Source organism: Solanum dulcamara, chromosome 8, assembly GCF_947179165.1.
Source record: "Solanum dulcamara chromosome 8, daSolDulc1.2, whole genome shotgun sequence".
Lineage (NCBI taxonomy): Eukaryota > Viridiplantae > Streptophyta > Magnoliopsida > Solanales > Solanaceae > Solanum > Solanum dulcamara.
In genome coordinates this window covers 60,901,843-60,926,799 of record NC_077244.1, presented here as the reverse complement: position 1 = coordinate 60,926,799, position 24,957 = coordinate 60,901,843, and the positions used below count along the sequence as shown (strand labels likewise).

The 24,957-nt window shown below is 33.7% G+C and overlaps 1 protein-coding gene across 2 annotated transcripts; it reads right to left on the bottom strand.

The window, feature by feature from the left end:
• Nucleotides 1-219: 219 nt before the first annotated feature.
• On the bottom strand, nt 220-7,635 carry LOC129899320 (type IV inositol polyphosphate 5-phosphatase 7-like). 2 transcript variants are annotated; one of them, XM_055974248.1, is made up of 12 exons: nt 7,118-7,635; nt 6,949-7,036; nt 6,319-6,384; nt 6,121-6,205; nt 5,907-6,011; nt 4,998-5,775; nt 4,679-4,872; nt 4,373-4,481; nt 4,115-4,263; nt 3,709-3,984; nt 3,170-3,248; nt 220-1,171 (listed from the first exon to the last, which is right to left on the bottom strand). In XM_055974248.1, the coding sequence occupies exons 1-10, from the start codon at nt 7,145-7,147 to the stop codon at nt 3,765-3,767; spliced, it is 1,824 nt and encodes a 607-aa protein (XP_055830223.1). In that variant the 5' UTR covers nt 7,148-7,635; the 3' UTR covers nt 220-1,171; nt 3,170-3,248; nt 3,709-3,764. The 2 variants fall into 2 exon arrangements, with proteins under 2 accessions (XP_055830223.1, XP_055830222.1); XM_055974247.1 differs by lacking the exon at nt 220-1,171 and adding an exon at nt 1,665-2,496.
• Between the last annotated feature and the right edge of the window lie 17,322 nt (nt 7,636-24,957).

Sequence of the window (24,957 nt, the reverse complement as noted above, 5' to 3'; positions counted from 1 at the left end):
TGTTTTAGTCCATCTACTAGATATATTCGATTAATTTACATGAAGAATTAATGGTGATTGATTTAATTTAACTCATATGACTTTTTATTTGGCATTGTCACCAAATCTTACATATCCTCCATTTATATCGTTATCAACTTTGAAATATTTTGCTTTTTCATGTCATGTGTTTGGAATATCCACTATCAATCACCTACATATCTTTCTTGTAAAAACGTTTGGTGTGTGACTGCAAGACAAGAATATTAGTTTCTTTTAGATATTCAAGCTTGGTGGTTAGTACTTCTTTCACTCAGGCTTGATTTTTTTGGATTTTCAAATCCATTTTCTTGGTGATGTCAAACCACCATAAGTGAAACACATGGACTTATACTAATTAAAGGATTGATTAGTGGAGTAAAATTCATTTGAAAAAATTGATATGAAGAGAGTTTTTCTTATAAGAATCAGTGTGAGAGGGCTAATTATTTTTTTTGATGCTGTTAAATTGCATTCTAATATCACTCAGTTCTTCTTCCAATAAATCACTTCGATTTGACTTGCCTCGAGAGGAATTTGGCAGTCCTTTTCTTTGGTCAATTTGTTATAGTCATCAATTAATATTTGAAGATCATCGATGAATAAATCAAAAGGGTCTTGGAGATCTAAACAGTTAAAAAATAGTTTAAAGATCTTACCTCACTTGATTCACCTATTTCCACGAAACATATATTTGAAGTTTTTCCTTGTTCTTCATCACTCCATACTTCAAATTTTTTGAGTGATTATATTTTCGATAATTCTTCCTTTTTTAGCTCAAGACAGTCAGACTTGATACGATTTGATTCTCCACAATGATAATAACGATCATCATTTTTTATGTATCGTTGTTTCTAAAGCTTTGATGTGATTTCTGTCTTCGTTGCCTCAAGGTGTGTTTGACTCCTATGTTTATCATGGCAATGACCTTATTTTTCTGCTCATCATCCTCTTCATCACTTTCGTGTGTTATAGCCTTAAAAGCTACAATTTTCTTCTTTGGTGTATTTTTTTTTTTTTTGGTATGATTTTACTCAAAGGCCATAAGATTTCCTTGAAGTTCATCATATGTGAGATTGTCGAGATCTCCATCTTCCAATACAATGCCTTTGGTTTTCCATTCTTTCAGTAAGCTTCTGATCAACTTCCTTACCTGTAGATCATAGGGGTGTACATAAGCCAGATTGATTTGATTTTACATTAAAAAAACAACTAAATCAATTATGTCAATTTATTAAATTCATAAACCAAATCAAACCAACATAAAGTCTACTTTTTCAGTTTAGTAGTTCTTTGTTTTCTTCGTTTTTTCAATTTTCTCAATTTTTTTATAATTACCTTGCGAATGTAAAAGAGATCAAATAGGAATCTTCACTCCTGTTAGATTTTTCAGTCAGATTTTTCCTTGCTCAGTTTTGAAACTCAAATTTATTGAAAAATGACCAATTTTCAATATATTTGAGCTCTCCAACAACATGAATCCCACAAAGTGAAGTCTAGGGATGATAGATTGTACGCATACCTTACCACTATCTCGTGGAGGTAGAAAGGTTGTTTCAGGGAGACACCCCAGCTCAAGTGAATCCAACCCAAGTAAAAGAAGAAAAACAATAGATAAAATATAGCGGCTAAAATGAAAAACAATGTAAAGTCTATAAGAAAAAACAATAACAACAAAATAATGTGATAATCGAAAAAGCATTAACAACACAACTATAGTGGCACGACTAGTCCTATGACGGGCCCTAAACCTTCACAAGGCAAGACAACACTTTACCCCTATTAGCATTCTACCCTAATACGGACCTTCACTCCTTCCTATCTAAAGTCATGCCCTCGATAATATGAAGTTACACCATGTAAGGATAGGTAATGCAAATTGATGAAAGATTTGAGGAGATCACAATTCCTTTGAATATATATGTGTTCCTCTCAAGTTTGTAATAGAGTACACACCAGATGCTCATACATGATAACATTCCACCATGTCTCATTCTCTTTGTGCTATTGAATCCTCTGCCTAAAACATAAAAAAAAGAAACTTGAAATAGAACTATTATTTTCTCACTTGGCAGTCCTTTTTAACCATAGCTCAAGTTCATCCTGTTAAAAATTGACCAAACAAGAAGCACCTAAATAGTATCGTGGCGGGGCATTAGCTTCAGCTTCCGGATTAGAAATTAGCACTTAGCAGTACTTCCAATGCGTAAGGGGAAAATAGTCCCAAAGTTTGTTCTGTCGACTGTAGTAAACTTCACCTTCTCAAGGATCTTTAGCAAAAGTAGACCCATAACCACAGCTCCAATTTCAAAGATCTTTAGCAAAAGCAGACTCATAACCACAGCTCCGATTTCAAAGATCTTTAGCAAAAGCAGACTCATAACCACAACTCCAATTTCAATCGAGTTGACACACTGTGCTCTCTTGCATGGCTGGCCATAATCTCACCAAAAACCAAAGCCACCAAGCTCCAAGGTTCTGTAATAAAGTTGACTTTCAGTGGTGGAGGCAGGATTTTTGCCAAGGGGATTCAAAAAATAAAAAAATAAAAAAAACACGTGAAGAGCGGCAAAAAACATTTGAAACTGTGGCTAGCAGGGACTGAGCCTGCAAAGTCACAGAGAATTTGAACCCACTTTACTGCTGAGCTGAGCTTTTGGTTTGTATCAAGGGGATTCAACATCTAAAACAGATACATATATCAAAATTTTGATCCTATATACATAGTGTAAGGTAAGGCTGCGTACAATAAACCCTTGTGGTCTGGCCCTTCCCCGGACCCTGCGCATAGCGGGAGCTTTAGTGCACCGGGCTGCCCTTTTTTATACAGAGTGTAATTTTCTGACGAAGGGGTTCCTTTGATCCACCCATGTTATTAACCAGCAGATAACTAATTTTTCCAAATAATGCTGAAGTACATCATAATTACCTAACACAATGGAGGAAAGATGATAGTATGGAACAACTATATTTTGCTCCTAATGCAGTGTTAACTTGCAAGGAAAAGAATGTACAGTTCAAGTCTATCTCAAGGTAAGCTAACCATAATAAATTTGAGTATCTACACCTGATCAAAGAAAGCTGATTCACAATAAGAAATTAAAGAAACATCGGCAGCATAACCAAGAAAGGGACAAAGAGAAAGAATAACCTTTTTCAATTAGTGGGATATGGATGGTTCCCAGTCACCCTTTGTGATTGAGTTTTTCCAAAGCAACGCCTGCCTGAATCTGGTGAGCGGAAGAGAGATGGGATAAGTACCACTCACTATTATGCTTAGACAAACATTTAAAGGTTACAAGCACTTTGGAGATTGAGGCACAAGGCTAATTAGGAGACTTCAGAAATAGTAGTATCACGAGAAGGTTCAAATCATATGCCAAATACAACAGATGAATCTTCTATTGAAGAGCAATCTTACTAAGAATCTCGTAGACCAAACCACAATATCATGCCTTGAAATGGTAGATGTCGATATCAACTTTATCCAGAATTTGAGTAAGACCAATTAAAAAAAATGGGAGAAAAAGAATAGAAAAGAGAAAAGTACAGAGCTTTCTTTCTTCATTGGGCACTTCATATCCTAGTTAAATTAAGATGAGATAAAGTTGTATTTCTCAAATAAAGCATCCATATAGTTATACAAATATAAGATTCACATAAAAAAAGAAGTCAAAAGATAAAGTGTACCTAGACCAAAAAAGGGAGCACACCGGACACTGAGGCTTTATGTCCTCACTTCTACTTCAGAAGAAGCAGAGTTCGGTATAACCATGCGAGTAGGGCAAGAGCTCCTCCACCTCAATTCTTGAGCTTGAACAACTCATTTTCCTCGATCTACTGTGTACTGACTCAACTTCGGCCAAAAACACACTGAAAACTGGTCTATGATCCGAAAATCTAGATTCCCCACGGACATAAGACAACTGTTGAAGACCCCCACCATGCCACAAAATACGATCACACCTTCAGATGGAGATAGCACAGATTAATTCTAGACTTGTAGATAAATCCTCCACTAGATATTTTGATAACATGCATAGAGATTTAGATTGACAATATGTGTTCTTTTTGGTAGTCAAAGAAAAACACTTACCATGCCGGCGTTCGGCGCTTCTCCTTTGGTTGTATGTCATCAACAGAATACCTATCTGAATTCCTAGAATATTTATATGTTGGTGGGAAATATATCTTTCCTTCTTTCCATCCCACAAAAACTCGACCACGTCTCTGTTCTATCCTCAGCTGTCAAGGAAATAGAAAACAAGATCAGTTCATTATTGCCCTATGACATTATTCAACTGAAATAAATTCAGGTATGGAAATAGGAAAAAACACAAGATTGCAGGGAGACCTGGTCATTTCCAAACAATGCTCTCCAGCTTTGCATCTCAACGAGTGCTTTTGCAGAGCGATATGAGAGTGCAATTCGATAGTTCAGATCCCCAAGCCAAATAACCCGGCTGAAGAAAATTGGATAATCATCAGAAAATGGATGCATTGGATAATGGCAGATGAAACGAATTTAAATACATAACCTAATCATGGTTTTACATGTAAGCAACTATATTAAACTCAATCCTTTCCATCTTTTTCATTTTTCAGTTATCTTCATGAAACAGCAACAGGAGTTATTACAGAAAGTAAACAGCCATCGTACTCATGCTCGAGAATGGTTTCTGGTGACTTCTCTTCATCCACGCCACTAACTTGCGGAAATCTTGTCTTCTTTAGGATCTCCATGACATCAGAATTTCTGCGCAACTCATCACCCTCTTTCTGACCAGAGGTTAAGTGAGTGCAGACAAAGCAAAAGCTTGTTTGATGCAACTGCATACTGATTGAAATAGATCCCTGCAAAACCAAATATGGAGTGGTACATTATGCCAAGTTTTTCGCTTCTAAGTCAATATGTGGAAATCTCTCAAGCTATAGACAAAACATAACAACGAAGCTCTTTTCCACTTAAGAATTATTACCTTATTTCTAAGGTACCCCATCAACCCTCTTCCAACACATGAAACTTTCATATTCCGAACCTGTTCCCTCAAATCACTCCGCACCCATACGGTGAGAAAAATGCCAACCATTTGTTTACTTGCTGCTACACAATAGGTTGAATTTCTGGGCATTCTATAACCATCTTCCGCAGGAGCATACCCTCCATTTGTTACAGGTGAAAACGAAACAGTAGGTGAATCTCCAGGTCCATATTCATCATCTGACGAGCCCCATCTGGAGACATCACTTGGCCTTTGTCCGCAGGAATAGTCGCTAAGCCTATGACCAGATGAATAATCACTTGGCCTGTGAAAAGAGGTATAGTCACTTGGTCTGCGAGAAGATGAAAAATCACTTGGCCTGTGAGGATAGGAATAGTCACTTGGCCTCTGCTCCCTATTAGGATCAAAATCACTAGACCTATGTCCAAAAATTACTCCATCACAAACACTGTATCGTCCATCCACACGAAGTTGCAAGAATGATGGATCATTTTCCACGCTCCCGCACTGAGGTGTCTGGACTGACCGACGATGAGAGAAGGATGATGCCTTGTATCTATTTGATCCCTCAAAGTCAGCATTCCACTCGGCAATTGGATCTGGAACAGGAGAAGAAGTGTAGCAACCATTACCTGCACTTGTACCAGGACCGTTGTTTAATGTCTCCCCGATCAAAGCGATCCACTTTTTGGCAGGGCCATTGTCTTTGGCTCCCAGAATATTACCAGCATTTAAAGGAACTATTTCCTGAAATCTGAAATGTGACAACGAATAACATTTCGATCAACCATGGTAAAATGTAACCCAAGATAATGCTTCAGTCAACTGTGGTATATGACAAATTTTGTAAAGGAATAGATGAGAATCAATTCTTAGAGCTCATACCCAAGCACATAAATATCTGCAGGGGGTGAGGAATGAAGCCATTCATCTAGATTCAAATTGCTCAGTGGTGATTCTCCACCCACATTCCATGTAGAGACAAAGAGTCTGAGGCAATAAGAAATAAAGCGAAAAACATTCATGTTGTGAGTTGTGACTATAATGGAAAAAAAAGACAAAATCTGAAATATCTACTGGATTTATCAAGAAGGCAAACCTATAGTCTTGTACATTTATAATCTTAGGGTGATCAAGATTAACACTCCCCCGTGGGAGATGCTCCATACTCCTGGTTGATTTTTCTGCTCATTTGAGAGGGCAGAGAGACTAGAATTAACTTAAGTCACATAAAAAGAGTCTCTTAAATACTACATAGGGAATTATAAGGATTTGGAATATTAACCATGCAACTAACCTGTTTTGGTCTTCTTGATAGCACAATGTTCCCACTCTGATATGCTTCTTCTCCACTCATAACTTCCTAAAGGCCAGAAGGGAAGATCAACATTAGTTCCCAATTGAAGAGTTAGTGAAATTGGTACAAAACCATAACTCCAACAATTTTTACAAATCACAAAATAAGGAGTGATTGTGTTTTACTTTATCTTTATGACTTTATCTTTATGGGAGAGAGCCATCAATTGTGAATAAATACAATTTCAATATGAGACAAAATCTTCACTAATAACATGTGCTGCAGCCAGAGAGAATTATTCATTGCTCAAAGTTTAATACAAGAATAAGACAAAATATTAGATTCTGAATCCCATTACACGCCGTCTTTGTTCTTAATTCCAATTTTCTTAAATAAAGAAAGTGACTTTCTGAGCTATTAGTTAAGTGACCATCTGAGAAAGACAAACAAAACCAAAAGAAGAAGCTTAACCTAAATTCTGTAAGCTACAATCTCCTGGCTTTAGTCATCCAGAAGAAAAAAACCCAATTCAGAACAAACATTTCAACCCCTCAAAAAAAAGGGGTAAAACACAAGGAATATAAATCAAGAAAAAAATAAGAGCAAAGTTAAAAGAAATTAGATGCTGACCTCCATAGACAGATTCATCAGATTGAAATTCTACAGTTTTTCCCTTTAAATTGAACCATTTCCTAACCAATTTTCTGGACCAAGACAGCTTCAGCAATCATAGGGCAAAAATGTCAGAAATTGCATTTTCCAAGAAAAAGAGAAAAGGGGTTTTGATAGAAGTATTCACCTTGCTTTTCTTGGAATACTCATCCCTCATTGCATCACTCTTTTTTTCAAATTCTGAATTATATTCAGAGTTACCCAAATAAAATCAAAATCTTTCTGATCAGTAAATTAACCAAATAACATAAAAAGATAGCAACTTTATAATGAGCACTCCTCAAACTTGACCTGCTGAAACAAGATTCCAGTTTCCCAGCTTTGTGGGTGTCTCTAATATTGTTTATTTTTTGGTAAAATAACTAAATATACACATTGCAATTATATATATAGGAGAAGAAATTAAGGAAGCAAGAAAAGACAAAGAGCAAGAAGAAGAGAGACAAGAATCACTTTTTAAGTTTAGCAGAAGACAATTACTATAGGCCAGAAGAAAGAGAAAAAGCCTCTACAACAGAGTATCAAATTTGAACAGATTAAAGTGCAAAGTATCCCTTATCTTTCACACTCTTTTCCTACTCTTTCTCTAATTTTAACTCATATGGTTGCTCCAATGCGAGCTCGACAACACCATGTTGAAAATTAAAAATAATAATTAAAAAAAAAAACTTTGACAAGGAATTGAAGAAATTAGAGAAAAAATTTCGTTTTTAATTTTGCGATTGTAAGTGTGATGTGAAAAATTAATATTAAGAATTGTTTTAAAAGAAAAAGATATTTTTTTGAAAAAAAGTGGGGAAAAAACTTAGATAAGTTAATTGAAAAAGAAGGGGTATTTCTATTTCCATATGTTATGTTTGTGTGACACTTCCATTCTTAGTTTCTTATCTTTAAAGGAAGTAGTTTTATATATAAAAAAATAACTTAACTAAATTTATTTTTTTATAACATATAATTTTATAATCACAAAAAAAGTACACACTATATTTTTAGTATAGAGCAAAGTTAAAACAAAACAATGAAAATTGCAAAAGCCAAGGCTGGACGGCCAAATAAGATAGAACAAGACAAAAGACAAGTGTGATGGTTAATACGATGAAACGACCCGGTCAGCTGCCAAGATTAGACTCTTTCTTTTTCATTATCCGTCTAATGTTTAATACGTGTATTAAAATTTAATTATATTTGAATTATATATTGTAGGGCTCATTTTGAGGATAACACATTTATAATAGGATTTTTTTCTCTATTCAAAATTTAAATTCCAAATCTTTAATTAAAGGTGAAGAAATCTCAATCATTTCACCACGAATTGCTCAAGATTCAAGTCAACAAAGTTGGACGGTGGAAGATTCTTTACCTGCAAAATTTGGTCTCCTAATTAGTAAATTGTAACCAAAGCAGTTAAAGATAAAGGGAACGTGGGGTGGTTGTTGCAACCGTCGTCATATTAGGTACTGCTATTATATTCTCTATCATACTTTTTTGTTAAAAATAAAAAAATTGTTTTTCACATAGTTTCTGATGCTAATCGAATTCGCATGTTTATTTAAGAAAAAAAGGTTTTCTAACAAGATTTTTTTTTAAATATTTAAGGACTAAATATTATTTTTGATTGAAAATAAAAGAATCCTTTTAATTTCGGACCGCAAACCTTGTTGATATATTTTTTTTATCATATTTTTCTCTTAGTTATATTCTGATTTTAATTTTTTAATAGCATCTTGCTTTTCGACATTCTTTTGTATTAGGCTTTTATTATATGAGCTGTGCAACGAATGTTTCAGAGAAAGGTACTGTCGATTGATCGCCTTGTTCATTTCTTTTAATTAAAGAGGATATGGTCTACCAACATGAGTTAGGTGACCAGGATGATTGAGATCCATCGATTTTTAATTAGAGATTTCGAATTTTAAGTCTATAAGAATGAATTTTTATTTTCACTGAAAGCATCAATTCATATATAATTAAACCTCAATATGAATACTGAATATCGAGCGGAATACCAAAAAAAAAGAGCATGGTCTGGATGGACCGTGAATTTGTAAGAAGAAAAGCAAAAGAGGAAGTTATATGATGAGGTTGAACCATGCGGCATGCACAACCTGAAGTTAGGTGAAACAAATAAATAACACTATGCAACTTTAATCAGGCTAATTAAAATGCTTGTCTAATCATTTTGTTTTGTAGGGTATCAAATATATGAAGATGAAATCCACCTATGCATTCCTTCGATTGTCAACAATTAATACAAGATCAAGTATGTTCCCATATATATATCCAAATCTAATTAACCTTGAAAAACTCATGAAAAAAGGGACTAAAATGTGATAATTTTCTGTCTGAAAATCTAATCAATGTAGTCAGCAGACATATCTTTATATATATATACTTCATTCATTTAATTTCGTTGTTACCTTAACCTCAGTTTGATAAAAAATTAACAATCAATCAATCATCTTTTCAAAAACTACTTTAGACTTATTATAAGACAATGTTCTTTAAAATATACTTCTTTTTAGAAAATTAAAAATAACTAATTGTTGGAATACTAATAGATTAGTAAAAAAGATTACGATGAGGTTCACTTCCTCAAAGCTAAGTAATGTATGTGCTTCAATAAAGCTAAAATACTGAAAAATATAAGCATGGAATTGACCAATTACAAAGAATAAAATAAAAGAATATAAGCTTGGAGAGAAAGTAGCAACTTAATTAGCAAACATCATGCATTAATTAATTAGGAAGACAGTACAACAAATATATAAAGAATTTAGCAGAAATGATAAAATTGCCTTTATATTATATTTAGAGGCAATAACACATATGAGTAACGACTCAGAATATAATGACTTTAACTTAATTACTATTAAATATTTTTACAACAATAATATAACAAAAAATTTACTACCACTAAACATTTCTTTTGTTGTAGAGTGAGACTCTTTGCTGGCGTTTGACCCCAAATTCCCAAATATTCTTGGCAAGTTAATTTTAGATGAAGTTTTGGTAAAGTTTCACCATGCGTTGACCACACATTTTTTGCAAGAATATTTGATTGTTTCAAAAATATTATTTTATACTCATAAGTCTTACAATTATTAAAAATACCCATAAATTTGTATTATCATTTTATAATGTTCCGTTAAAAAAATAATCTTATAAGATAATTAATAAAAATCAACAACAACAAAATAACAATGTGTAAGAACGATACATTAATCGCATTAAAAATAAATTGTTCTTTTGTTTCTCTATCTTGTCACTTAAACTATTCTTTTACAGAGGATGTAGATAGAGATGTTATTTAATGGTGTTGATTGACCACATTAATGGAGTAAGTCGGTAGATAAATATTAGTTGAAATTAATAAATGATATGTGTTTTTATAAAATATAATAGTTTGGGGTAGTTCTTAAATTTTTAAAACTTTTTAAATATTAGAACTTGACCAAGTTCTAATTTTTTCTAGAACTTGAAAACTTGGGATGTTTAATGATAAATTTTTTAAAGTTTTTTTTAAAAACTATTTGGGGCCAAACAACACTCTTTTTTCCATATATGAACAGATATACTTTGAAGGGGTTGGTATACTGTTATTGTTACTTTAATGCAATTTTTCATATATGAACAGATATACTTTGAAGGGGTTGGTTTACTGTTATTGTTACTTTAATGCAATTCAAAATATAGTTGGCCAATGTGATAGAATAATTTGAGGTTGAAAATAGGTAATGTCCCATTAGAGAAAGCTGTCTGAATTTAGTTTGTTGGGGTCCATGCATCCTTATCATAGAAGTAGCCAAAAATTGTGGGGGATCCATGCAATTGTACTATACAATTAATGTTGAATTGGAAAATCTTGTGGATTTGAAGCTTCCTCCTTAGGAATTAATTAATGTATCATCTTATAATTATTAAAGGAGTTTAATTTCACTACTATTTTCCTTGTTATATATGGTAAGGAACAGCGACTTTCTCACATCATATATATTTGTACTAATATGTTGTACTCTGACCTTACTAAACGAAATGGGTGGATGCATAATTTAAAGGGTATTTTACTTAAATTTTAAAGTGAAAAAACTTAATTATAATTTATCTCAATTTTTTTGGTAATTATTCAAATTTTTTCTTTTTTCAAGATTTCTGATACATACGAATGACGCTGATATATTGCGATTTGATATATAAGTCATTTTCATTATACATCGCTAGTTGATACAAATCAAACATTGTAACATCAATAAAACTTATGAATCAGCTTATAACACTTAATATATCATGAACACAACAAAAATAACAGTAAAACTTATGTTTTACTGATATATTTTTTGTTTGGTTTGTATCAACTAGCGATGTATCATGAAAAAGATTTATGTATCAACATCATTCCTATGTATCAGAAGAGAGATTTTTGAAATTTTTACAAATAGTAAAGAATAATTAAAAATATAAGAATATAAGATGTGTAATTTGATAATTTTATAAAGTCCAGAACCTAAATGATGTGGAAGAAAAATAAATATAACAAATTAATGAGTAAGAGTAAAGTTTGCCAAAGTCTTATCAATTTAAGGTATTACTTTTTTTAGAAAATAAGTATAATAATCCATTTATCAAGGAAAACAAAAGACAAGGTAAGATTTAGCTTTTGCTTATGAAAAAATATCTCCTTCATATATTAATTTAAGTGTCTTATTTTTTTATTTAGAAAATAATTATGATCATTTTCTAGGATAATAATACGAAAATAATATACCCTCCACATCAATTAAGTGTCTTACATTTTTTTCAAATAAATTATTATAACAGTAATTCAGTTTCATATCAATTTAAGTGTCAATAAAAAAAATAACACATTTAAATTTAAATTGATATAAATGAGATATTATTTTTCGTAAGCAAGCTAAGTCTTATATTTTTTGGCTTTCTTAGAAAAATGAATTATTATAATTATTTTAAAGAAAAAAAAGTAAGACACATAAATTGATACGGAGAGTATATTATTTTTTGTATCCATTTAAGCTGTGTGTTATTTTTGTTGTTGCCTTAGAAAATAAATTATTATAGTTTTTTTTGAAAAAAAAGTAGGACACTTAAATTGTATTCTTTTGTTATCTTAGAAAATGATTATAATTATTTTTATTAAAAGACGAAGTAGTAGTAAGACACTTGAATTGATAGAGAGGATATTTATATCTCGTATCAATTTTGTCTAAATTTTGTGCACCAATTTTGGGGATTTTAAACACATCCTATGAATTTGTATTCAATACTTTTTGTTAAGTTTTTGCTCTTACATTGAAGACAAAGTGTAGTGGGTAGTTAAAGCTTTATGAGGTAAAGCGATTATTTTCGATAGATTTTCGATTGAGCAAAAGTATTTTTAAAAAATAAGTTAGAAAATACAAGAATAAAAGCTTTCGAGAAAATAATGTAAAAACTAAAAGTACTGACAATAAGAAGTAACTCAAGTAATAACAACAATAATAGTAATATAATTAAAGGTTAAAATAATAATGATGATACCGATAAATAAATAAGGGAGCATAATGTTCTAAGCTAGAACCATATTTTCCCATAGAAAAGAGAGAAATCGCTCGACTAATACTAACTAACTATCGATCCTAATACATGATCTTCATACTTTTTTATTTAAGATCATGTTCTCGATGAATGAAAAATATGTCATGTCATGTCTAATTGATCAACTTTTCCCCAATTCTTTCGCAGTCTACCTTTATTTCTCCTTAGACTATCATTGTAACACCCCTCAAAATTTTTCCTAATATTCGGACCCTTCTGGTATACGGGTAGGGTCGAACTCGAGTACTGTGAAGTATATGCATGAGTTAAGATGAGTCCCTGAGTAATTAAAGAGTGTTGGAGGTGATGTGGGGTCACAAAAGACCCCTAGGACCCGGCTAAGTCCAAAAGGTTCGTCGTGGCTACGTTTTTGGATGAGTTAATTTAAGGGGTCAACTTCTAGCGACCCTATCTTTTGAAAGACGACAATCTGGGTGGCCCATGACCTATTAAATTAAAGGTCGTCGAGTCTTCTTTCCAACGCTACCAAAAATGTAATTTTTGGAGTTCGGAGTCAAAATATATGACGATCCTAAGACGAACTAGCACGACAGGGATTTCAAGCCTGGGTTGCAATTGCTGGAAAACTGGGTTTGGCGCCACAGTGGCGCGACGCGCCACTATCGCGCCAGAAACACGCCTCAGTAGTTTGGCCCCTGGCGCGGCGCGTCACTACGAGGTGTGCAGGATTTTCAAGCCAATTTCCAGAACCCAGAAAATATGGCCTTGGCGCTGTAAGGGCGCGACACGCCACTATCGCGCCAAGAATGTGCCTCAGTAGTTTGTTCCTTGGCGCGGTACGCCACTAACCGATGTGCAGGTTTTTAGGCGTAATCGGCCTGGCGCTGCAATGGCGTGACGCGCCACTATCACGCCAGGAGCGTTTTAGCCTGTTTTTCAGAACTTTTGAGAAGGGGCAATTTGGGAATTGTCCCACATTATATATGTATCATCCTTGAACATTTTGGGGGACATATTTTCAGCCCCTCTCTCTCTCTAGAAAAGCCCTAGAAAGATCCTCTCTCTTCCTCTTCTTCTTCTCCAAGTCCTTCTTTAGCAAAGAATGGTTCCAAGAGCTTCAAGATTCGAGTTCTCCATTGAAGACCCAACCACAAGGTTTTCCTCAAGTCTTCACTAAGGTATGTAAGGCTACTCAAAGCATGGGTTGAGTCCACCCATGTGCCCTACTCTTCTTTGAGGTTAAATGTCCATGAGAATGGAGTTTCTTGATATGGTTTATGTTTGAATGAGTCTTGTCTCTATTAATTTGATTCTTATTGTGTTGAAATTATTGAGCTAAGAATTTCTAAAACCTTTATGTTAGCATGAGATGATGGAGATGGTTTGTTAATATACTCGGTTGACTTCTTTAACCATGTGATTATGTTGAATGTGTCAATTTTCTTAAATGTGTTATTCCTCTTGAGTTGTCGGTTTAAAATCTTAGGGTTGTGTCGAGTCCTAAGAAGGTGATAAATGAGGAGAGGAATGGTTTGTTATGTTGTGAGATATTATAAATGCATATCTAATTTAGACATGATTGAGTTGATTGGAGGATAGAATTGACGAGTGGACAAGGTCCTAAATGAGACTTGCCATTATGACTTGATTGAGTTGAGATGAGAATAGAGTTGATGGGTTGGCAAGGTCCTAAATGAAACTAGCTGTGAGGTCTTGTTTGAGATGATTGGAGGGAATCTTATGAGCATGGAGTCATGGGAGGAGTATCGAGCACCGAAGCGGGTGAGAGTATAGTCCATACTTGAACCCCAAAAACTACGCCGCCAACGTAGGTAGGGATGGAACCGTTAAAGTCGGATGCTTCCCGTGGGATCGAATCGTTAAAGTCGGATGTTTCCCCTTTTATTGTCCTGAAATGATAAGACTTGACTAATCGATGGAATCCATGATTAGGGAGGCTTTCATGCCTTGGCAAGGTATGGACGGACGTGGCAACAACGTCTGATTGTTGTACTATCACTGGCTCATAAGTGATGGTTGTCGAATAAGAGAAACTCTCATTTAGGTCTTGATAGTGATCCGAGTCAGTTGAGTTGAGTGGCATGTGAATTGGTCCCGTCTAAACCATTTCTTGTTAGACTTAGGGCACTTGAGTGAGTTGTTATTTCTTTATGAGTTGAGATTTCCGAGTTGGTTGATCCTTTTCTAATATTGTTTTACTCGTTCATTTTACATACTCGTACATTCCATGTACTGACGTCATTTGGCTTGCATCGTTTTATAATGCAGCGACAGGTGCTAGAGATCATCAACCAGTGCTCCATTGAAGATCCACATACACTCCCAGCCAGTTGGTGAGTCCTCCTAGTTTCGGGAGGATGTTGAGCTTTCTTGTATAGTTTTGTTGTCGTTTCCTTTATTTTGATTGTTGGTAGCCATGGGCTTGTCATTGGCACCTCCTAGACTTTGATAGAGGCTTCATGGACTAGAGTGTGGAAAGGTTGGACTGCTATTTTTGAGAAGTCTTATTATATTTGTCTTGATGAGTTGATAGTGATTGGCCCTCGGCCCTTATATTATAAATAGTGTGTCTATGATTGAGTCTCCCTCTGAGTGAATGTGAAAGAATGATAGTGTGACTGAATCAGGTGGTTCGCTTGAAGGCCAAAAATGGCTTTCGAGTGCTGGTCGCGCCTAGGGTACCCTCCCGGGGCATGACAATCATCACTATTAACATATGTGTCACCTCTTTACTGGGCATCTATAATTCTCCTTTTTACATGCTCGAATCATCTTTTGTTTTTCACATCTTGTCCACCATTGAAGTCACTTCCACCATGCCCTATATATCTTTGTTTCTAATTTTTTATCTCTCATAGTGTACTCAGACATTGAGCACCCTCATTTCCGATACATTCACCTTTTAAACAAGTGGATTCTTAACTGGCTAACAGTCAACCCCATAAAACATAGTTGGTCTAACAAATCACTCTATAGAACTTACCTTTAAGTCTCAGTGCAACATTCATATCACATATGACAGTAGATACGAACCTACTTTTCATCTACCCCACTCTAATACGATATGTGACATCATTGTCAATCTCTCTATTTTCTTAGAATATTATTGCCCCCAAATTCTTGAAGTTCTCTCTTGGTGATGTCCATCGTATCAATCCTTTATTCCAGATCTGCCTATATGATTCGTCACTAAACACTTCATATGCTTTGTCTTAGTCGTGCTCAACCTGAAATCTTTAGACTTTAGAATCTATCTCCAAATTAAATCTCCAGTCTATCATTAACGTCATTGTGTGTTTCGCTAATCGATAGTACTATATCTCTAGAAAATGATATACATCATTGTACCTACCCGTGAATATGTCCTACGTCAATTCATCCATCACCAAATCAAATAAAAATAAGTTAAGAGTTGATCTCTAGTGCAATCCCATCTCGACTGGGAAGTGTTCTAAGTATCCTCCCACTATTCTCACTTGAGTTTGGCTCCATCGCACATTTCTTAATTGCTCTAATGTATGCCACATGAGGTATACCTTTAGACTTCAAACATTTCCATAGAACTTCCTTTGGGATTTTTTCATGTCTTTTTTAAGTCGATGAACACTATATGTAGTCTGTTTTTCTGTTTCCATATTGCTCCAAAAATCTCCATAGAAAATGAATGACTTCTGTAGTTAAGCACCCCAACATGAAATTGAATTGGTTCTCATCAGAAACATACACACGCCTTCTCATCTCTACCACCCTCTCCTAATTTCATTCCCCATAGCTGTTTCAATTCTAAAAATCAACAACCTTCATAATTACTTCACGTATTATACTGAGACCACCTTGTGGTTTCTATCAAATGAACACCATACGAGCATGGCCGTTATATCACCCAAATTATTTTTTTTGTACACCTCCACTCCAAGGGATAGAAAGAAAATATTCCGTATGAATCTTATAACGAGTCCTACTACCTCAAACTTCATCACAGTTGATCACTTTTCATGTCTTTGTCATCCCTTAACTTCTTATCAAAGCCTTATCATGGTTACTATGCTCCTATCTAATATATTGATCCTTTCAAGATTACACTTTTCTTCAAGACATCAACATTGTCCCAATACTGAATTGTTGACTAAACACGGCATAAAACTGTCATAATAAATTCGAACAAAATTGAAGTATCCTTGTCTAAATCACACCTCGAGCAAGTCATCCATACTATTCTCAACCTTCTCAATTGAATTTGTCAAAACCAAAGTACTTATTATCTAGTTATCTTTCTAGCAACATCACAGCATCTCACACTATACCGTGTAACATTATTAATGTGATCTCTCGCCACTCGTGTGCAAATTTAAGAATGTATCTTCACCATTGTTGAGAGAATGAAATAATGATATTTGTACCTCAAACTGAACCACATACGCACGATAGAGAATAAAAGAATGGAAGTTTCCTAGAGTCTACAACCTCTCACAGATAAGTTACAGACGTCTCTGCATCGATCCGCAAAAATCTATTAGACTTTTCTCTTGTACTTAGTGAGACCTATGAATCATAGTATAATACCATGTTGTCAAAACTCAAAATCCAATAAGACCGTGAGGGCACCTACCATGCCCGTAGGCGAACTCTGTTCCTTTATTACCAACTAACAGTTTAACTTATGCTGAAATTATATTGAATTAAGCAACTAACTCGTATAAGTGCAAAATAAATTACTTAAAATCAAAATACCCAAGGACCTGGTGACACAAGCACAAAGGCATCTATAAATATGAAATGAGTCTAAAAACCTACAAAAATTGTCCAGAAGGAAATAAGACAGAAAATAAAAGGAGTCTTTAGAATCAGTACTGCTAAAGAGAGAACAACTCACCCTGAGTTATAATAGTCACAAGTTTTGATCGTAGAAGCAAGTCAAGTATGCTAGTATCTGGCTCAATTCCTGCACACAAAGAGGTGTAGCCAGTATAAAGTGAGTACGAAAAACACATATACTCAGGAAGCTTTGATTACTAACTCTTCGTAGAAGCGATAACGAGATGTATCCTAAAAGTTCTTTTCCTATAAGTATAATTATTTTATAAAACCAATCACCCCAACATAACAACTAAAATATGTACTTATCCAAAACTATCACTTACACCGCGGATAACATATCAAGATGTCTCAGATATATCAAGTCAAATTAGTACCACAATCATCTCAACAACTCAGTACAAAATCAATATAAAATTCAATGTCGATAAAATATAATGCAATGCAATGCACTGGCCAAAAATCGGTATATTCCCACTTCCTTTGTCGGATTGTCCGGACCCAAGGGGACTCATAAGGTACATATACCTGTCGGAACCATTTTCCATCGGTATAATAACAGTCACCGAAAACATTTCCCATTGGCATAATAACATTCGCTAGAACATTTTTACATCGGTAAAATACCTCTCGTCGGAACTATTTTCCAACATTTTTGCATGATGTCACTGGCTGGAATAATTTCCCATCGGCATAATAAGAATATAAATTTCACAAATAACATAATTAATGACATCAACCAATAATTATCATGCAACAATAAGAGTTGTATGAATATGTATGAAAAATATGAACATGAATTCATCAATTGACCCTACAACTAAGGATCATCTAGTCACAATCAAGTTCACATAATTCACTACTCTCAACAAGTCAGTCATATCACGAAATATTGGATACTATCAATCGATAATTAATTTCATATAATTTTCCTTTATCATGGCATCAGTACCTGTATAAATACTCGATCTCATTTAAATGGGACCCCCTTATTTCCCATTACCCTAAAATTTATTTATTACATCAAAACTAACACTTCAAAGAAGTAAGAAATTTTTACTTGCCTCAAACAAAAGTCCAAGTGTCAAATTACAAACGAAATTCCATAAAGGTTTCGAATGGTAAAAAATTATTCAAATATATAATCCTCATAAGAATACGAATCCAATGACACCTACATTGATTTTTTTTTATTTTTGGGCTCAAAATCAAGTCAAAATGTCACCCCGAGCATCCAAATTCAAATCTGAAATTTTCTCTTAGATTATGTTCAGCCATAATAATACAAACTTATATGTCGAATTTCAGTAGAAAAGGATCGTTATTCGATCCCCAAATTAATATTTTATTCAAAGAACCCTAGGCTATATCTTCTTATTTCAACAGTATTTCTCCGCAAATCTACCTGATACATCTTGTCATAATCACATAACAATCTCATGAAAGAGACTAGAATCCTTACCTTGATACTTGGTAATGGAATTCCCAATTCTTCTCTTCTTTTTCCCCCTCTTTTTCTCCCCTTCTCTTCTTTTTTTGCATTGATTACGTTCTTTTTTTCTTTTTTTTCTTAGTTCGCTGCTTCTTTTGGTTCAAAAACATACATGCATATTTGTCACGATCCGATTTCTCTAAGTCATAATGGCACCTATAATAACCCATCAGTAGATAAGTCAATCCATAGCCCAAAAAACCTAGTAATTGATTTAAGGATAGAAACTAAACAAGAGTAAGCAATGCTAAGATAAATAAGATAGATAAGAGGAAGACAAGCCAAATAAATATATACAACTGATCCCTCCCAGAACCTGGAAATCACTAGTACAAAGTTGACTAAACAAAAGAGTAAGTCTCAAAAGTGGACCATAGAAATAAAACTTGTCTCAACAACGAATGACTAGTCATAAATATATAGATGGAGACCAGAATAGTACAAAACGCCAAGTGTTCACCCCAGTCTCCGAATTAGACTGCTCCAAGCTCGGATCAACGCTGGACACTGGTGACCTGCATCACGAAAACAAATATGGAGTGTAGTATGAGTACAAAAATAATAAGTTGGCATCATATGGTGACTGAACTTGAAAAGTTAAAGAGGTATGAAAAGAAGGAATAGAACAGAACAAAAGTCTAAAGTTGAAGTCTAAAGTAATGAAAAGCACACATGTAAAAATAACTAAGTAAATTAACCTACAACTAAACTATACCTAACTAGACCCTAATAAGCCTTAAATGTACACTCGTGTGCAAGTTTTAAAAAAATCCGACCAGACACCCATAACCGACGAGCATACATAATAACTATAACAATTGAGAACTGCAACTGAGAACCCAAGAATGGAGAATGTAGAACCGGAACCTCATGCCGAACTAGTAAAATTTGACAGAACGGAGATCGAACCTCTAACCGGATGCTCACAAGAAGTACCCATATAGCCGATCAAGTATCAAGTAACTGTGGTCGGACCTCTAAGAATGCTCTTTATAAGGATTCGAATGATCGAGGTTGGACCACTAACCAGATGCTCTTCGAAGTGTTAATACGGTAAAGGACGAAGCTTGAGTCCGGATGCCCGACAAAAGTATCAAATCTATCAACTGCAAGTGCATTCAAAGTTCAATAGTTTCCAATCTCTGTGGATCACCGTCCATACTGACTAAATCAATTAAAGTAGAGAAGTTGAATTCCAAATCAATCTTGAATCGTAGAACGGAACTCAATGTCACCTTTAAAAATCGTAAACCTGCAGAACTGGAAGGTAAGGACAAAAAGTCATTGGAGAAAGTGTGCAACCTAGCTAAGGCTTAGAATATCAGACTGAAGTCTGCTACACTAGTCTAAAAGGATCTAAGCTAGCCAAAATGACGTTGGGGGAAAACTAACGCCTATCGGGTCCAAATCATGCATTTCTAAGGCAATCTTTAGTCAAACCTAGACTAAGGCCAAACAGGCTCCAAATAGACAATAAAACAATTATAAAAATTCACCACAAGGCATTGATGATCGACAAGGCAAGTAGCATGCTCACAAGTACGTGATAATATCTCGAAACAGGCCTAAAGCATGATTTCTAAACGTCTAAGCATGAAAAATTCACTACCCAACCTGAATTCCAGCTAATCAACAAGCAATCACATTCCTAACTCAATCTAAAGTCACGTGCGCTCTAAAATCACTAATAAAGAGCTTTCCTTTCTGAACGACCTCTGAATGCTGCCACACTATCAAATATAGGTACACAATGTTAATACAGTCTTTTTGATATCAAAATTATCAAATTCAGAGATAGGCCAATTTCGGAGTAAAAAACAAAAATTTGGGACCTGCTCTAATAATTTCAAAATTGACTCTATGAAAAGGTCCTAAATACTACCCAAAACTTTTGTTTTAAAATGAGACACAATTCGAAGCTCGAAACAGCCCCAAACCAAACATGCAAAATCACAAGTTTAAGCTAAAAAGATCACCAATGCAGCAATTAATTACTGAAAGTTATCTTTAACGACGTCTCTCCGACACTTTTGGAAGTTACTGATGCATTCTCCTAACAATTACCCGCAATCCCAACTATGAATCACCAATTTTGGTGAAGAAACGAGGGAGCTATGGCCTTTTGAATTTTGGGAAATGAACTAAAATTCGTCCTTGGTCTCCATTAAAAGACGAAGGACTTGGCATTATTTAACGCGGCCTAAGTGGCCTGGAAATGCGGAATTCGCAAAGCTTGGACTTTGTGAACGCGTAGGGGACTCCGGGAATGCGGTAGTCCTCTCGTGAACGCGAAAGAAAGCTCAATAACCCTTTGAATGAGACAAAGATCCCGCGAATGCGAAGACCAATTCCCTTGGTTTCCGTGAACGCGGCCCTCTGCCCGCGAACACGAAGTGCAAAAATTCCCTTGATGAGCACAGTGCTTCAACAGCACTTTGGTCAAATCCAAAATCTTTGACGGGATGTTCGGGATTCGTTCTGAATCTCGTGCGCGCAAACAAGATATGCTACCCCACCAAATTTGATATTTTAGATTTAATGGCGCATTTGAAATTCCCATACGAGGTCATTTTAACAAAAATTAGATTCCACACTCAAGTGTCATTTTAAGTCAAATTCCACAACGGCCTCGAAATTAGACCAGAAGCCTCGAAAACCAAATCAAAGGTCGTTCTAGACCAAACCATCCATATCAGACCTAACCGCGTTGACAAAATGTTCATCCAAGCTAATTTTCCAAGAATGTTGATAAAAGTCAACCTTAGACCAAATTTCGAAGGCTAAAACATCAAAATAACCCCACACTCTCACCGGTTGCCTCGATACTCGTGCTAAAAATGCTACTAGCCTAATTTTGCCATTTCGGAGTTGATGGAACTATCAAAATTTCATTCTTAGGTCGTTTACCTGAAATCATGAACGAAGTCAACTTTTCAAGTTATAAAAGTTTTAAAATAGAGAAATGAGCCTAAAACTTAAACGAACGACCAGGCGACCGAACAGTTAGTACCAGCAAGTACAAAAACGCTCTAAACGATGAAAATGGGGCATTAAGGCAAAAATGACGTAGAGGATCATTACAATACTACTCCCTTTCTTTTCTTTCACTGCCAACTAGTATTCGTACCCATGCATTGCGCGAATATTTTTAAATGTCATAATTTTTAAATTAAAATAATTTATAAAATTATTAATCACTTGCCAATTTTTAAAAAAATAATTATAGTTATACATTATTAGTATTAATATGATCATATTAATTGACTTAATGGTATATGCAATAATATTCGAAAATATATTTTCTATTTAAAATTGTCATTAGATCCTATATTATATGTAATAATATTTAAAGTTTATTGATGAATTTATATAATATATCAATATTATTGTTGATTATTTTATCATAAAATCTATCAATATTTAAAATAGCCCTTATATTAGTTTATGTTCAATAAACATACATTTTCTTTATTTTTGCTTTATGTATAAAATTTTGAATTTTACTTCAATTTTTGAAATTATCCAACGAATATTTTTGCATCTTCTTATGTCATGGCCCTTATATTTTTTGCTATGATTACAAATAAAATAAGCCACTAAACAGTCGATTTAGTGGTATTTGCTTAAACAAAAAACACCCGAGAGACATCTTTATGAAATTTTTACAAAATAGTTTAGAGATAGAAGTTTTCATAAAATTAGTTCATTTTTTATTAATTTCTTAAAATTGTTTATCAGGTGCTTAATTAATTTTTTTCAATCTTCAGAAAAAATTATGATATTATAATAACTCATTTTGAAGATGTAATGAGGATTAACATATTTTAAATGAACACGACACTTATCACATAATCTTTTACTGAAAATGACATTACAGATGGTGTGTTTGGTATGAAGTAAAACATTTTCTTGAAAATGTTTTTCAATTTTCTCATATTTGATTGGCTTAAATGATTTGGAAAATATTTTTCAAATCAACTTATTTTTCTCAAATTTAAGGAAAATGATTTCCTTCCAAAAACTAAGAAAAATATTTTCCAAAAACTCTTCTGCAACCTCAAATTATAATGTTTTCTTCTTACCCCACCCCTACCACGACCCCTCTCCCCCCAAAAAAATTTAAAATTTCTTTTTAAGAAAAAAATATTATCATCTTCAATACTGTAAATTTTAAATCTTTATCTTTAAATTAATTTATGTGTTTTATAATTAAAAGAAGAAGAAGCCAACATCCACACACAAAAAGGCTCCACATAAAGAAAACTAACCACCCGCATATAACTTTTACGATTTTAAGCAACTAAAAGTATTTCCTCAATTCCAATTAAAAAAAAAATATCCTTTTATATTAGAAAGGTTTTTAAAAAACATGCACTTTATTGTCACAATCTGGCCATTATTGCGTCTACTACAGCCTCCAAGTAGGCAACCCTAAAACCCAAAGACACAATTTGTAGAAGACAACAATTTAAGTCCAATCATAATAATATAGGAAGACAGGAATATTATAAAGAAAACGGGTCATATCATAATTCTGTAGTCCGATATAAAATGTACAAATGATTCGAAAGTGACAAACAAGACAAATTAACATAGTCTCATATCCCTGAATCTGGTGTCACCTATACAGGAGCTACTAAGTATAGAAGAACTATATATATATAGGGACCTAACTAAGGAAAATACAAAATATTGTCAGTACAAAAGAAGGAAAGTAGAAAGTTTCTGGTGTATGTGGTGACTCCAGGAACTCACCACATACAATAAGAAGTAGATGAAAAGGAAGAAGAGTCATAAGTCCTATGAATTCACAGAGTTTCCTTAGGGAAATTATTCCCCTCAAGTATTCGAGGTTATGGAGTATATCCTCTCATTATAAAATGACTCACGACAAATAAATAGCGATAACCAAATTTATTGTCCAACGAATCATTCAATGGATTGCAATCACACTTGAAGTTTTGGAAAAGCAGAAACTTGTTCTTACTATGTAATGTTTTTCTTCTTGTGAACTTGTTACAAAAACTCTATTTTTAATTTTTTTTTGTGAACTTCTTTCAATTTTTTTTTTATATTTGAGAAAGATTCAGATATTTATAGCCTATAGGTGGGCACAATAATTCATGCATGATATATGAAAAAATAGCCTAAAAATAAGAAAGGTTGTATTAAAATACAAAAGGTTGCATTCATGCACTTTTACATTTTTAATTCACCAATCTTTATTCTATGTACCATTATCCATTCACACATTATACAATGAATCCAACACATATTAATTAATTGACTTTTAAGTTGCGAATTAATTAGAACAAATCATGTACTAAAGTTTATTTGACCAAAAATTGGTTTAATTGATTGATCAGTAGACAGCTGAATGAAGTGGCTATATCAGGACCCATAATCCATAAATATTGTCACAGACAAATAAGATGGAAACCTAAAATTAAATTATAAATTAGAACACTTCACCAGCCAAGTGTAGCTTCAACCACCATTAATCCAATAGGTCCCATCTTATAATATATCATTAAGACAGAAAAAAAAGTCTTGTTGTTATCCATTAATTTGAATATCAAGCACTATCAAAAAATAAAAGATTTTGAGGTAATTATAAATTTATAATTAATACTTTATATAAATATCGTTAAAAGTTTTTAGCGATTCTGGATAAAATAATATTAACTTAATTTATTGCTAAATATATTTACGATAATTAAAAAAATCTATTGCTACTAAGTATCTTTTTTATCATAGATATTATATATTTATGTTAGGTGGAACTCTTCATTGTCAAATTTAATTAAGACCTTATTTAATTTGTTCCTTTGACTTCTCGGTGGATCCTATAATCTTCTAGAATTTATTAGGTTTCAAGATCCCTTTGAAGTTATATCAATTAGTCAAACCCCATGAAACTTATAATATAATAGATTCTTCTCTAATTAATTAGGACCACATATACAATATGAAAGTTGAAGTAGTTGTCTGTGATTTTATAAAGATTCAATCTCGTACTAGATTAAACTTTTGAAAATTTCATGTTATGCATGCACATTCAAATTTTAAACAGGCATAAGACTAAGACA

Excerpts from the sequence above, each read along its gene's own strand:
- LOC129899320 (XM_055974248.1), bottom strand. The coding sequence starts at position 7,147 with ATGAGGGATGAGTATTCCAAGAAAAGCAAG. Across the intron at positions 4,482-4,678 it reads GAAACCATTCTCGAGCATGA|CCGGGTTATTTGGCTTGGGG; the intron begins GTACGATGGCTG and ends AATTTTCTTCAG. Across the intron at positions 4,264-4,372 it reads CATTGTTTGGAAATGACCAG|CTGAGGATAGAACAGAGACG; the intron begins GTCTCCCTGCAA and ends TTTCCTTGACAG.